The following is a 15,671-nucleotide window of genomic DNA, read 5'->3' as shown; positions in this document are numbered from 1 at the left end:
TCCCTGCTTCTTCTTGTACACAAAGCATAGACATACTGTCTCAAAATGATAAGGGCATATTACCTTTTTTCCTCCAATTAAAGACTACACAGATCTGCTCCAACTGTATCACCACTGTTTAAACACCCCGTTTTAACAAGGAGAGTATTTTCCATAGGCGAAAGTTAATATTTCTTAGTGGGAATATTTAGGAAGCAAGCTTGATCTCCCACTTTTTTAACCCAAACAGAATTATGTCACCAGGAAGGTTAAAACCTTCTACTTTCAAAATGGTCTTACCACTCAGAGACATTAGCATGCATAGAACAAAACCAAAATCTTCTCAAGAGTAGAATCACAGTTTCACCATAACCTTTTCTGCAAATTATGAAGTGTGAAATAGAAAGCTGAATAAAAATTGAAGTAATAAAATATTGAGAACAACATGTCAAAATTAAAACAGTAAAAATAAGAAAATAAACTCCTCAGCTGTCATCTGATGGCCTCTTTGTACACTCCTCTGATGCGGTAATATCTTTTCTTTTCCATTATAAGACTAAGTCTGTTATTCAACAACATCCCAGGAAAAGCCCAGATTGTACTGCTCATAAAATTGAAGCTAATTGAGGTTAGCTTGAATTATGGGGTGTTTTTTGTTTTGTTTTTGTAAGATTTACTTTACATGTGCATTTGAGAAATTACTATATGAAATCACTGCTGAAAACTTCATAGCAGGGGAAAAAAAAAGGAAAATATAATTTCCCTATTTTTTCATAAGATTCAGCCAGAAGTATAACACATAAATGCAGTTTCTCATATTTTATCTTAGAGTTTTCCCAACTTCATTTTACTTTATTCATGGTACTCTATTTTTTTATAGTAAGTGATATGCACACATGGTATTGTCTGGTATTCAAACTTTCAATTACTACAATAAAAAACACCACCAAAGTAATGCAGGAAAAATAATACAATTAATTGTCGCCAATATGTCTAGCATAGCAAATACTGATGGATATTGAACCTGAAAATATCTGTGAAGCATCCTACAAAACCCTTCCATGTGACTTGAATCCTTACACCTGATGCTGGAGACAGCCTGGCTCCAGTGGAGTAGGGAAGATCTTCTCCAGGAAGAAAGGGAGATGAAGTGAGGAAAGGGAAAGTGCATGGCACTACCAGACTCAAAGTCAGGACTCTCCAGGTACATTCCAATAATGCACCACTTTTCCACACCTCACCAGGTACAGCTGGGCTATCAACACAGAAATGGTTCCATAAATTCAAGATCATTTGCTTTTCATAGGCATTATCTACAAAGAGCTATCAAAAATCACAGTGTTTTATTGTGGATTTCTCTAAAAGATACACACAGATTGCTACAGTACGACCTTGAACTCTTTCTCTTGTTTTGCTGAAGTTTGAGATTGCTTTATTTCTTCCCATTCATTCTTGTCTTGCCGCTCAATTCAGAATCACCACTAGTAAGATAAAAGCATTCCTTCACCATCTTTTTTGATCTGACATTATTTTAATACCATGGTTTCAGGCCTGGAAGTTCTCCTCCTCCCCCAAGACATGCTTTTTTTCCTTTTCTGACACACAAATGTAAAACAGAAACATCTCAAGTGTATGATATTATAATAATAGTAGAAATCTCATGATAAATATTTTATGCTATGTCCCATTCTACCAGTGATATTATCCGTTATATACAATAATGGTACTAATACAAAAAGTGTCAAGGTAACAACCTTCTACCAAAAAAAAAAGTTACCAATGTCATTCTAGATGTTTTCTCTTTTACAACAGGACAATTCACATGATCTAAACTCATATAAAACCGAAAGCCCTCCCTGCTCGTGGATTCTCTTTGCGTCTATTAGTTCACTTCAGCACTCCAAAATATTACTGAGATCTGCTCTGAGTTTACATGCTACTTTTCCATTCTCCTTTCTTCTACCTAGGATTATGTCTTCTCTTCTGCATTACCGGTTTGTTCAGCTTTTCACTCTCATCTGTCTCATGTCGGTTGAGTTTAATCGCCTCCCTAGCAGCCTCTAACTGGTCATTCAATAACAGTGAAGCCAGGAAAAGAGAAGATTGCAGATCTGTTGCAAAAGCATTCTGTACATCAATCCTCCTTAATTATGACTGTTCTGTTTTCATGGATTTTTAAATGGAAAGTTACTTGATTTTACAACAGGTTTTATATTTTTGAGAAGAACATAATTTTCAACTCAACCTAAAAAACCCCAACTCCTCTACTTTTAAAAAAAGAAAAAAAAAATAGCCCTGGAAGAGTACTTGCTTCAAGGTCACTACCTAAACATAATCAGCACCTACACTTTACTCTGGAAATAGGAATACTGTAGGCTTAGGAAAGAACACATGACAACTGATGACAAACGCTACCTTTGAAAAGTTTTTCACCACGTTTTGGAATAAACAGTTACAGGATTTAATAAAAGGAAAGAAAAAATAAGCATTCAGGAACCCTCTGGTATATCCCCTGTGCTCCGTACCTGTGCATCTCCACAAATAATTCTCCCTACAAAGCTGGCACATGACGTCAGAGGTGAGCTATATTTCTAATTGACCTTTTACATTTGCATGTATCACAAAAAGTTTAATTTAAATCTCGCAACTCAATACATCATGTTGAATTACAATTTGGTGACAGATTTGCTGTTATATATTCACATTACCATGTCTAAAGAAGAGATGGCCAGATCAAGACAGTAGTAAACTCTGCAAGATACGATAAGAATTTAGAGCCCAATCAGACTTGTGAAAATAAAAGTGTTGCTTTTCAAACTGGATTGTCAATAAGGTGTTTTGTTAGGAAGAATTTTAGTATACCAAGTACAACATTGAATTAAAAAGAGTTTCCATTATTTCAATTTATCTATAAGCATTCCAAACCTGCTAATATTTCAAGGTTCACAGAATTCTGAGTTATGATAAAATTAAATCATACTAAACCTAGACGTGCAGAAAATGGTCATAAGCTTTGTGAATGGATTTGAATGGGAACAAAATCATATTGTTACAGCAATTTTTAGAAATTAACCTCCTCTGTGCTACTTAGAGATGTACTAAAAGTGACAACATAAATTTAATATTACAAGAAAAGTGGGAGGTTTGCTTTTGGTTTTTTCTAGTACAATGATATAAATTGTGATAGCATCTCAATATTAAAAAAAAAATAAATCACCTTTTGGAGTTGAACTACTGTTTTGTTACACAACAGTTGAACCACATCAGAGGGAAAAGCTTCAATGGTCCTGTAAATAAATGCAGTGGTCTATGCATCATGAGTTCCCTCTAATATTGCTGGGCATACATGGATAAAATCTCATACCAAGAAATGTCTTGTTTTATGCTAGTATCCTGCAAATCTGAAACCATATCAGAGAGCGAATTTCTCTTGGAAGTACAGATTCTTGATACTTCCTCTTCGAGACAAATACCTAGCAGGTTATTGATCTGCTTCTGAAGGACACAGTGTTTATTATATAGGAAACCACTGCTGGGCACAAGCGTAAGAAATTAATGATGGCTTTGTAAGCGTCCACACTGTGGTGCTGAACCAGTGGGGCAACTGTCAATCTATATGATAATGCATCCCAAAACTTCATAAAATCAGTGATGTGAAGAAGCATTGATTTTTGAGCTAACCAGGCTTTGTGAGAGAGTAAGACTAAAAAGTTTACTGAAGTTAACACGTCTGTGTACATAATAGTTACTTCATACGTGCGTGTTGTTTTTTTTTTTTAAACAACCAAACATACAGAAACCCTTGTCACAAAAAGCTTTCCAAGTAAAAATGAATACCACATAGTGATTTGTTTCTTGTGTGCTGTTTGATCATGTCCTTCTTTCTCTTATTAACATCATTGTTAGAAAAATCACCTATTCAAAATGGATTCATTGCACTGTATTTCCAATTACTTAATAATGCACTTATTATAATGAGGAAAAGGAAATGCAAGCAAACAGACTCATTCTTTTATCAATGTCTGTGACAGTATGTATGAAAGTAGGTCCTGAAATTTTCTCAGACAAAAGGTGTGGCACAGTGCTTCCACTGAAATGGAGACAATCACCTTCAGAGAAGTGAATTCATGCTATAGAAATGAAACCAATTGTTCCATAACGCCATAATTTCATTAGTCAGATTTTTTATTTGAAATTATGCCCAGTAGCCTTATCAAAACTACACTGTAGTCAATGGAAGTTGTCATATTTTCTGTGAACGGTATTGTAAGGAAAAAAAAAGGAAAAAAAAGGAAAAATCAATTAATCAGTCACTGATTCTTTTTAAAATACTGGCTTCCTTGTATGCACCATTATTAGTAAAAATACATGTCCTCTTTGGTTTTGATGAAGAAATGTATCTTGCTATGCCTAGGGAGAGGAGATATTACTTGAAGATTCAATTTAAATCAACAAAAAAAGACTGCTGTTACAAATAAAATCAACGGCACTTTCCTGAACTTTTGTCTATCCTTATAAAAACTGCAGTTCAGTTTTGCCTTGTTTGCTTTGAGAAGCAGTTGCTTGAGATTCTAGTGCCTGGCACACCGGCTTTGCTGAAACAACTGTCAGTAAGTGTGGGGAGGAGCCTAAAATAAACATCTAAAAGCCATCCTCTTCTGCGAGGCATCCAACATGTAACAAATTAATTTTCATCACAAGTAATATGCATAGCAGAGAGCTGGTTTCATTAGCTGGCATCAGCTGCCTGAACAGTTGCTCTGAGGGTATAATGTTAGGGAGATTCCTCCTCACCTTCTCAGAATGGCAAGTATCAAAACCTTTCATTCATATTTGAACTAAGCTGAGTTTACACCTTCATCGCCCTATAGGATGGAGGACAAATTCCTGCAAATCCATTTTTACTATTTTTCCTCTTCAGTTTAGTTTAAAAATACGTGAGCACAGAAAATTCCCCAGGTAAAAATTTTCAGCTGATACACATGAAGAACATGAATCTGGGTTATATGCATTTGAAAGGACAGCTGACTTAATGCAGTTTACTTTGAAAATCATGCAATGACTAGGGTTTTGTCACAAATGGTTCTTGCACTGTCTAACATCTCATTTCTACGAACATAATAAACCACACTAAACAGAAGTCCTTTGCCTCAGTCTCATGCATAGGTTTGCTTTCTAAAAGCCCCCCCAATACTTAGCAATAAGCAAACAGCAAATTAATTTTGTTTTTTTACAGCTTCAAAAACATGAAGAAACACACAAAATTAAATCTGGTTGTTGCAAATTAGCACCATTGCTACAGCTACTAGCATATTGTAGATTATCAATATTACTTCAAGCTGTGTATAAATATCACATATGATATACTACTTCTCTTAAGAAATTTCTTTCTGCTTCTCATCATTATGTTTAATTTAATGTACTCCGAGCACAAACTTCTGTGAAAGATTATCACGTGGAAAGTAAATTGTAAGATAAAACACGCTATATATCATATGATACACACATAATAGGGTTTCCTGATATTGATGCTAAAAAAACCCCAAACAAGCCAACATTAAAAAGCAGCTTTAGTCAAACTGAGAAAGAGAAGTGAGAAATTCACCTTTAAAAGAATATCCATGTATTTTTAAGTATGATCACATTCTCATACACGTGTGTTAAGAATATATTGAAGAAAAAGGCCTACCGTTTTCCTCATCTGACTTATTTTCATTGTCGGAGTCGGTAAGTGTGAGCGCTGAGTTTTCACGACTTGACAGACCGGAACTTCGCCTGGATTTGATCCCTCTTCCCCACAGCCTGATGGCATGCTCCGGAGACATTCCTCCCTCCGTGTCTGAGTCAGCGTCAGAGCCGGTGCTCAAGGAATAGCCTTGATGGAGTATTCCTATGTCGGAGCAGTAGCCACTTCGATGGGGAGAGGGCTCACAGATTCCTAGTTCTGCAAGGGTGAAGTTTGTTCCTAGAAGGGCAATTAAAAAAATATAATAAAAAAAAAAATTTAAAAGCTAGGGGATTTATTTGAAGTTTGAAAGTAACAGAACTTTTTAATTTCTCTTAACTATGCTGTATGCCAGAGATCTCTGGTGCACAGATCTAGCAAGACGTAACTAAAACAGATTGAATATAGTTAAAAAGGATGAAATACACAAAGCAAAGGTAAGAAGGGTCTCTAAATTTTAGGTTACTATTTTGGGCCCAAATAATTAATCACTTAGGTATGTGATTAACATAAAGCTCATGACAAAGTGCTAATGACATGACCTGCTTTATTATGTATCTAACCTTGTATTTGTAGGACCAGAGCTTGAGCTTTGAAGTTGAGCATTTGATTACTGGAGGAGTTTTTTCTTATGAAGCTAATTTTCTCATACACAAGTCTTCCACAGAGATAGGATTTTTTATTCTAATTTTCATATAGTTTCCTATTTCATAGAAAATAAACACTTATTTGGGAAAACAGAGTTCACAGATAGGGATCACCTGAAAGAATGCAAACCTGTCAGCGATGTAACATGAAACCTTGTCACCAGTTTTGCACTTTTACATTTGGTAGTTTAATATCTGCTACAGGAATCAAGACAGATCTCATAAACATTGTAATTGTTTTCTACCTTTTTTCACCATATTCAAGAAGAAAGTGTGCATCAACACCAAAATCAGGAGGGCACTGGGTTTAAAGGCAAAACTTTCAGGAACAATGTCAAAACATGTGACCTTTAGCAGTTAATAACGACTCAGTGGACAAAGTCTCATACATTTTTAAAGCACATGGAGTCCCCCAGGGTTCTCAGAAAGTAGAGACTTGCTGGCTGATTTCTGCTTATGTATTTGTTTCCTACAGTAATGAACAGGACAGTAAAAAAATACAGGGAAATATTCACTGGTCTTTAAGGCTTTCAAAGGTTTTGAAAAGCAAAGTGATTTTAGCTTTGTTACACTGAGCTAAAAATGAAGAACAAAGACAGACTGAAGTCGTGGCAGTATAACTGCCAATTATTTCATTAATTTCTTAATTCACAGGGAAACTAGATCTGTGGTCTGTGTTTCTAAAAATGGTAGTTTTATTTTGTCCAAAAGCAGTTTATATTTTCTTCTCTTCCTCTATATATTTATCAGAATGAAGCTATACAGTGGAAGTTCATACATACTTAACTGTCTTCTATTAATAAAGATGTTAACTGGATGTTTTTTAAGTGTCACAATTTCTTTCACAGATTAGCCAGGAAAGATCATAGAGTATTAAATCTATCTGGTTCATCTATCTGTATGAGCCCTCTCCAGTCTCACACCTAGCTGTTGAAGTATTTTTTTGGATATGGGATGTATGCACACAGCTACAGAAAGTAAAACTGAGTCCTACTTAACATGTATTCCTAGAGCTCATCAATTAAAGGAAGGGGATTGATTTCTTCTGGAAGATTGAGCTCTGTCTTCATCCAGCAACAGCTGAGCAGCAACATAGAGCATGATGAGAGGGAGGAGCCATGCTCTCTTTCAGCCCTAGGTAAACCCGTAAACAGGCCAGCAGCAAGAGAGGGGCCAACAACATCAGGTAAAGAAGTATCGCCAACGGGATGCTTCTAATGAAATGAAGCATTTAGTGGCAATGTTTAAAAAGAATATAAAAAGACTGACATTAAAAAAGTCAGCTCTCTTTCATCAACACCAAATTAACCTGAACCCTCCTAGTTAGCAGTATATCTTAACCTGCCTGCTAATATTTATTCTAGTAATCAGAAATTTTGTGGTTTAGTCAAAAGCAATGAACTGAACAGTCCTAAAAATGAGCTTCACAAGTGCACTTCAGTCTAAAGATTTTTTGCCTTTTTTTTTAAATAAGAGCTTTAGCATGACACTTAGATGAAACACAGTTACTTTTAAAGAAAATGTAAATTTTAATCATGTGCAATTTCAGTAGAAGACATTTAACAAAAACAGCTCGGTTGATTAGATTTTTTTTAACCATTTTCGCTAACTAACCTTAGACTCATTAAAAAAAAAATTCAAAATCTGCCCAAAATATAAAATATATACATAAAAAATGGAGTGAACTGAAGCCTACTAGCCCCACACTTTCTGACTTACACAGGTAGACAGCGTGTTGACATTAGATACACGTTAAAGTTACCAAACTCATCACAAAAGTGAAGTTTTTCAAGTTTTCTTGCTTGCTGGTGGTATAAATGTCTACAAATACACACCAATTATGAATATATTAGCTTAATTAGTCTGTTTTACATACGTGGTAAAAAAAAATAATGATATTCTGTGGATTTTAACAGCCATTACAAGCCCAGATGATTTCACTCTGATTAGCATCCTGTATTGACGTCAAAATCTCACTGTAACATCTGATGCAAAAAGCAATCTTCAGAAAAATTACTTCATTTGAGGAAAACGGTAAAGGCACTGAAAGTGGAAGGAAAATATAGTATTCACAGAATTCATTCATCCATTTGAGCTTTATTATCTGGGAACTTGGCACCTTCCAGAAATGTGGAGAAAAAGATTTGAAAACTGACCAAATTTAAAAAATTTGAGAAGTGGATCAGATCAATTCAAGAACACAAATGGAATCAGCCTCTGACCCTCTGGGAGAGGATTTTCTATGCTGCTTCTCAGAAACATTCTTGCAGTCTTACAACAGAAAACCTCAAGCATCCTGACAATAGACATAAAATATTGTAGAGATTTCCCTCTTTTGCAAAAACGTTTTCTTCTCTGGTAGATTCTAAATTAGTTTTATTTATTTATTTATTTATTTATTTATTTGTTCTGTAAGACAGCATACAATGGCAGAGTAACTTGTCCTGGGACACCCATGGATAACCACATAAGAACATATTTTGGAGATGTTTTTCACATCTATATACACAGATAAAAGCATTTTTCAGATAGATATTTTATATCTAAATATATAAAAATGTATCTATATGTATTATACTTCCTGATATCTTCATAGCCCTTAATTTACTGTAAAATCTGAGGAAAAGGAGATAGAAACACTATAGTTATGTTCTCTAGACCTTTTCTTGATCCAGATCATATTCTCCTACATGACTCGTTTCCCTAAAATGAAACTGTCCACATCTCTTGAATAACATATGAACTGCTTTCACTAATATAATATTCTCTTATTTGCTCAGCCATTATTGCGCATTAAAGTATTAATGGCATCAGCAGACCACCCTTGTAAATTCAGAGGATAAATACGGTTCTGGATGCACATAAATCATTTATCCAATAATTTATAGCAGAAATAACACTACTATTACTTTGCAAATAAAATATAGTCTCACAAAAAATGAGAAAATGTCTAACTCCTTTCATATCCACTCATACTGGCAGAATACTCCACAGAGGCTCCCAATGACAGAAAGGTCATCAAGAAGAACGCAGCCTTCCTCGCCCCCATTGCCAGTAGAAACTACAGCACCTATGAGATGGAGCAAGGAAACACAGACACAGCCTGGCCTGGGGTTAAGATTTGGTGTCTCCTTCAAGAAGTATCTTCCTTACAGCTCTTCAAGCGATTAGGAGATCAAGCAAATCAAGAACCCCTAGAAGAAAAGCAAAGGAAGGAGGGCAGCAGCACCTGTTTCTTGCCATACCCTGGGAATTAAATTGTACTGCTGTGTATTCACAGAGAGAAATCTGGTCCATGAGCTAAAATGTGCTACTAGCACTAGCAGTCAAGGCAGATGGACGGCTTCTTACAGTGTTGTACAGCACACTCCATCTCTAGGGCTTGCATGGAGTTGAGAGTAACTGCATTTTACTGAAACTTCACTTGTAAAGTAGGACTGAAATGTGCAGGCAGAATCCATTCTTGCACAGTCAAAACTTAAGGGTGTTTTCTTTCAGATTCTTGTAGCATCTACTACATTGCTGGTGACACTAAGTGAAAAGGGATAAATAACATCAGATCTTCATTGGTGGAAAAGAAAGAAAGAAAGCTCTTTCTCTCAAAGAACACACCACCAGAAAACATTTTTTCCTTTTTCATATGCAACAGAGCTTACTAGCCTCCATCCCCAGTCCCTTCGTCCCCAATTGCAGAAATCACTAGACCATTTTCATTAAAGAAAAGCAGTTAATATCAGCTGCTCCCTTAAGGTGTATGTAATCTCTCATACAAAAATAGACCAGTAGTATACCAGTTTAGAAGTGCAATATAACGTTATGTACTTGATCATCATTGCCCATAATCTACATGCTGTGAATAGTCTCTCAAAAGAGTAGAAAAGCAGATGTTTTCCTTTTAATTAATATATCGCTTCTATTATCTTTTTTGAGCACATTTCCTTTTACAGAAATTTGCTACTGAAGTTATTTAGTATATAAATGCTTACTAAAAGTGTGCTTAATTTAACGATGTACAATTCTACTCATTATCTCAGCTAAGACGAGAAAGCATTACCATATAAGCAAAGGTTATTTTCACCTAAACTCTAGGCAGAGGTCTCATCTGGGCAATTACAAACTGCAGGAATTGCCCTTCTGAAGATTAATCTAATCCAGCTGTGATCGCTACAAGATGCCTCAGAGGAAGATATCTGAAACCAGTTATGCACAGATATGATGAATTTGCCTTCAACACTACATCCGCAGTTCAAAACTGGACGAAGTCTAAAATCAAAAGGATAAATATCACCTTACATTCTTTGCTACAATAATCAATTACAAGAAGTAAGGATAATAAGAACACACGTATTTAAGACATTCCACCCTTTCTCAATTTTTTACGTTCATAGCTATAATGATTATTGCTGGCACAAGTACCGCAATTTAGCTCCGATCTGTGGTATATGAAGAGGTCATTCTTTTTAACAAACTCTGATGCACACTTAATTTTTCTCAATTCTTTATGAATTTATTATACGTTATTCTCATTTATTATAGTGACAGGCAGAACAGATGATTACTGTCTCATTTTTTTATCCGCTTATCATACACATTTTTAACATTTACCCTTTTTACTGATCTTCCTTGTTCAATAAACAACTGCCTTTTTTTTTTTAATCCTTTTATATGTATTTCACCTGTTTCAATACTATTCTTTTCCCATGGTTAAAGATCCTGTTCTACAAAATGTTTTAATTAATATTGTTTCTAATTCTACACTATCAGATACTCCAAACTGAGACTCCAAACCTAAGCTGAGGGATACACTACTGTCTTCCTGCCTTTTTGAAGGTTTTCTACTATTTTATTTATGATTTTTGAAAGATATTATATTAATGTAAGCACTTTCTTTTGTAAATGTCCCCCTCCCTCCTTGATGCACCATTATAAAATACACTGCAGCTTTCTGGTGGTTTAAATACACTTAAATGAGAAGTATCTTTTCTGTGCAACATACAGGAATTTTAACCACACAATCACAATGACCAGCCTCTGTGGCAAATTTAATATGAGTATGAAACAGGCCTGGAAAATTCTCTCTCTTAACATTGTTGATATTACAATGACTGCAATATTCCATCTCTGAAGAAAGCACAAATTCAAAAAGCACAAGGAAAAGATAAGCTCTTCTTTCACTGTGATCCCTCCAAGTAGAGGAAACACCCCATGGTTCGGGAGGCCAGGTAAGAAAGAAGAGCTATGAGCCACTCTAGCCATGAGGCTCATCAACCTACAGCAGGTTTATGGGCTAGCTTTTCCTCCCCTTTGTAATAGTCACAAACGTTATTACATAAACTGAACTGTTTACCTGAACTCCTAACACTCTCTCCATTTTTCCCTAATAATAGTCCTTTGGTAGCAGTATGGGGAAGGGGCAGCGTAAGCGCCTGTGGAACAAACTCACCACTGATCAAACACTAAAAATACCAGAGAACGGATTCCTTCAAAATTAGGAAATAACAATAATGAACAAGCTATACCTTGTTCTAGGTTTTAAAACTTATAGCTGGGGGTTAACAATAGCAGGGCTTCCTACATGTTTCTGTTACTGCCTACTAAGAAGATTCGCAGATGACATATTTTCATTTACGATTATGAAACTGCAGGCATTGCTATTCAGGAAAGCTAAACGTTTTATAACTAAGCAAATGTTAACTTTAACTCTTAATGATGATAAATCTTACTTTCGAAGAGCACATTTGTGACAAAGGCATCAGGAAACACTTTACAGATGTTACTGAGAAGTACGAGAATACCACAGAGGTCTTGATGCCCATCTCCAACGTGCTGTCACCCAGCCCACACGTGTGTACATACATACACACCCCGCTCCACAGCAATACTTACTGCCACTTAGAATGTACATGTACATTGTGAAATTGTGTTACAAATACTAACACAGTAGTATGCAGACACCAATTTTCAAAATTCAACAGAAACACAACGGTTTTCTTAAAAGTGAAACTCTGGCAGCCTCTGTCACTTCTGCAGCAAACTGACTAGCAGCAGCAAACAGAAAGCCTTACACACGTTACAACACGTAGTTTGAATTTGAAATATATTTTTTAGCTTCTGTCATCAATGACAGCAAAATCCTTTAATTGTCTTTTTTATAATCCTCTTTCTGCCTTGCTTCTTTCTGACTCAGAGATCCCCAAGCCTAATATCAGGATACAGATGTTTCTCTTTTTGACAATAAGTCTGTTGACAGTATAAATACAGTAGATTCATATCCACTTAAAAAAATCATAAGGTTTATAAAACCAGGCATCTAATGATATTTCAGTCTAGCTCACAATATTATATAATTTTCAGTTATGTGATCCTATTCTATTTTTTCAGTAAAATTTCCTCCTTCAGTGACTGTGGACCTACTCTCTTTTTTTTTTTTAAACCTTCCTTGTTCAGTCCTTATATACCAAATAAAGAATACAATATTTTTATTTACTTCAGTCACATTTTCTATGGTTGTGCTGAAGGTAGTCTCCGAGAACATCTCAAACACTATTTATTTTCACCTCCTTGTGAAGTGAGCTTTTATCATCACCATTTTATGGCTTTTAAACTAAGGGAAGGGAGAATAGAACAGCCTTTTTCCAGAGCACACACTAATTTTGGCAGAACAAGTACCATCCAAAAATTATATTTCTGGCATCACCTTATGGTGCTGAACTTTTTAATGATATGCTGGTTTAGGGCAAAGTATGCATTTATCGTTTTCTCCTCAAATGCCGATGTTGATTAAGGACAAAATCAGACTTGGGAGGACAAGCGGATGGAGCTGGGTGGCAAGCACGATTATTATTTATTATCTACCCAACACAGCTCAGGTTAAAATGTAATTCTTCAGGCTAACGTTTTACTTTCTCAGGCAGTCTTTCATTTATTGTAAGCTTTCCAACTTTTCCAAGCTCTGAGGAATGGTAAAAGGAGAACAGCTTCATTTATTACAAGAGGATGTGCTATTCCTACAGATCTGTCCATTCTGAAACCAGGAGGAGAGAGGAAAAAAAGTATGCAATTCTGCAAGCAATTGCTCTGCCCTCCTCTGCTGCTTCGCCCTTCTGAGTTCTGCCTAGGCGCACGTCTCCTCCTCGCTGATTGAGTGCCAGCAGAAAGCAAATTCAGGGCTGAGCCCCCCCTAGTACTCCCCGTGCCGGTGCTGGGCAGCAGTGCAGGAGGAACAGCTATGGGAAAGTCCTGCTCAGACCTGACCCCGCAGGCTGGCAGCAGCTCCCCAGCACACATGCAAGCTTTCATCGGTTCTGCAGTCAAACGCCAGTAACTCTATCATATTTCAGCAGAGATGCATAGACAGATAGCAGGGAAAGATTTTCCAAACTTGGAATCTCTGATTCAAAGGATGGAGATACTTGAGTTTTATCAACCCAATGGTCACATGATGTTTTCACTGCGGGCAAAATAACCTATTTTCTCTAGCATCATTCTCGGAACGAGCCAGATATTCCCCATCCGTCACCAAACAAATCAACCCAAAGTAGACGGAATTCATGGCAAATTTCAACCTAAATAGTTTGATCTGTTGAAGTTTTGAGGTGTTATTATAAGAAATGCATGTAAACTCAAGTATACACGACACATTAACATACAAATAAGATCTTCCTTTCTCAAAGCAACTTTAGGCCTCTCTACGTTATCTACTTATCTCTAATGAAATATATCATCTATCATTTAGAAGGCAATAACTGTTTCGTGTTCAAAATCAAATTAAAAATCCACAGGGTTTTGCGTGCTAAACATGCACGATGCACACCTGTATTTGCATAAGTACGTCCCCTACCAGTGATGGCTTCCTGGGCAACCTCCAGCAGAAGGGAAGAAAATCTGCTCTTTTTAGAGCTACTTAGTGTCTAGTGAGACCACGAGTATGACCAGTAATCTAAACCAACTCTAATCTGATTTTCTGCACTTTTTGTTGAAGTGACAAGAAAACATGAGAAATGTTTTATATTTAAAACTACAACAATAAACTTTTTTCCTATGTGAACAAGACTGGAAATGCTTCTGCAGATGGGATAACAGACATTTTAGCATTTTGAAATTAGTCGTGCCACACTACTCATGCCAAAATACATTCACTAAAGTACAAAGTTAACAACTGGGCGGTTGTGCAGCACTGGGGACTAGCAGAGACCGATTTCCACGTATTAAAAAGAAAGACCAAAAGCAACCCACGGAAACTGTGACTGAGGGAAAATAGCACAAATTCTGTTCTTTTTATCTGTAAAGCATAGACAATAACATTGTGCTAACACAACTGTCCAAATGATCTAACGTACCTCTGCAGTGACAAATAGTGCCTTTTGGGGATAAAATCTGTACCAATTCACAGCTATGTACTGTGATACACTACAACAAGAATGTGGTTATCAATGACTAAAATTCAGTTCCTATTATTTTTTCCCTTACAAGCAGCAGAGAAAGAACAGAACATGAAGCTTCATGGCAAGTAATGATGTTCTTGCTGTAAACTTCCCTGCTCCAGTCCATATGCCATCAAAGTAACAGTGATTTTTGGAGGGGGTTTGGGTTGGGGCGTTTTTGGATGGAATCTTATGAAAAGGAGTTAGAGTACATATATTCTATTCCCAGTCCAAAGTGACTCAAACTACGGAATAATTTTGTTATGCACCTGTTTCCTTTTTAGAGAACATTAATTTCTAAATAAAATTCACCACAGAAGCACCAAAAAGATTAAGAATATACTGCATTTGTGTACATAAAGTGATAGCTACCATAAAAGAACAGAGAAAGAATTATTTTCAAATTGCTTTTTCATGTTAAACAACCTGCTCAACACCTGATAATATCTCCTATTGCACTAGCATAGTATTTTCCTATGAAAGAATAACAACTACGGCTCCATCAAAAATGCAAACTTCAAAAAGAAGTCAGTTTTAAAGATAGTACAAAGAGAAAAAGAAGTGCTATCCCAATAGAGAAGAGCTAGCATTTAGTATCTGTATTGACCATCCATGTTTGAAATGCACAGTTAGGCTCATCTGGCACAAAGAAGTAGAATAATTAGACCGTGGTACTCACATAATCTAAGATCTCAGTTTCCACCACTAAAAAATGGTATGAGTCATTTGCAGTCTAGTCTAGCTCACGAAGATGCTGGTCTTCTGTTGTAAAAGCATTTTAGTTATGTCAGAAAAGGACAGTGAGTTCTCCTTCGGCTCCAGAAAAAAAAACCCCTCAGTTGACCACAAATATATGGATGTGAGTACTTTCGGATAAAATCACTGTACAGCTACTAA

General features: G+C 36.1%; 1 protein-coding gene across 6 annotated transcripts in view; it reads right to left on the bottom strand.

Annotated features, from left to right (window-relative positions):
• Nucleotides 1-15,671, bottom strand: part of TENM2 (teneurin transmembrane protein 2) — a 534,344-nt gene that overhangs the window by 484,995 nt on the left and 33,678 nt on the right. For all 6 annotated transcript variants that reach the window (XM_059825282.1, XM_059825281.1, XM_059825283.1 and 3 more), the window contains exon 2: nucleotides 5,669-5,944. In XM_059825282.1, the coding sequence (XP_059681265.1) occupies nucleotides 5,669-5,944 (276 nt within the window). The remainder of the gene's footprint in view (nucleotides 1-5,668; nucleotides 5,945-15,671) is intronic.

Source organism: Gavia stellata, chromosome 16, assembly GCF_030936135.1.
Source record: "Gavia stellata isolate bGavSte3 chromosome 16, bGavSte3.hap2, whole genome shotgun sequence".
Classification (NCBI taxonomy): domain Eukaryota; kingdom Metazoa; phylum Chordata; class Aves; order Gaviiformes; family Gaviidae; genus Gavia; species Gavia stellata.
The sequence above is the reverse complement of the archived record's forward strand: the minus strand, read 5'-3'. Positions and strand labels throughout refer to the sequence as shown.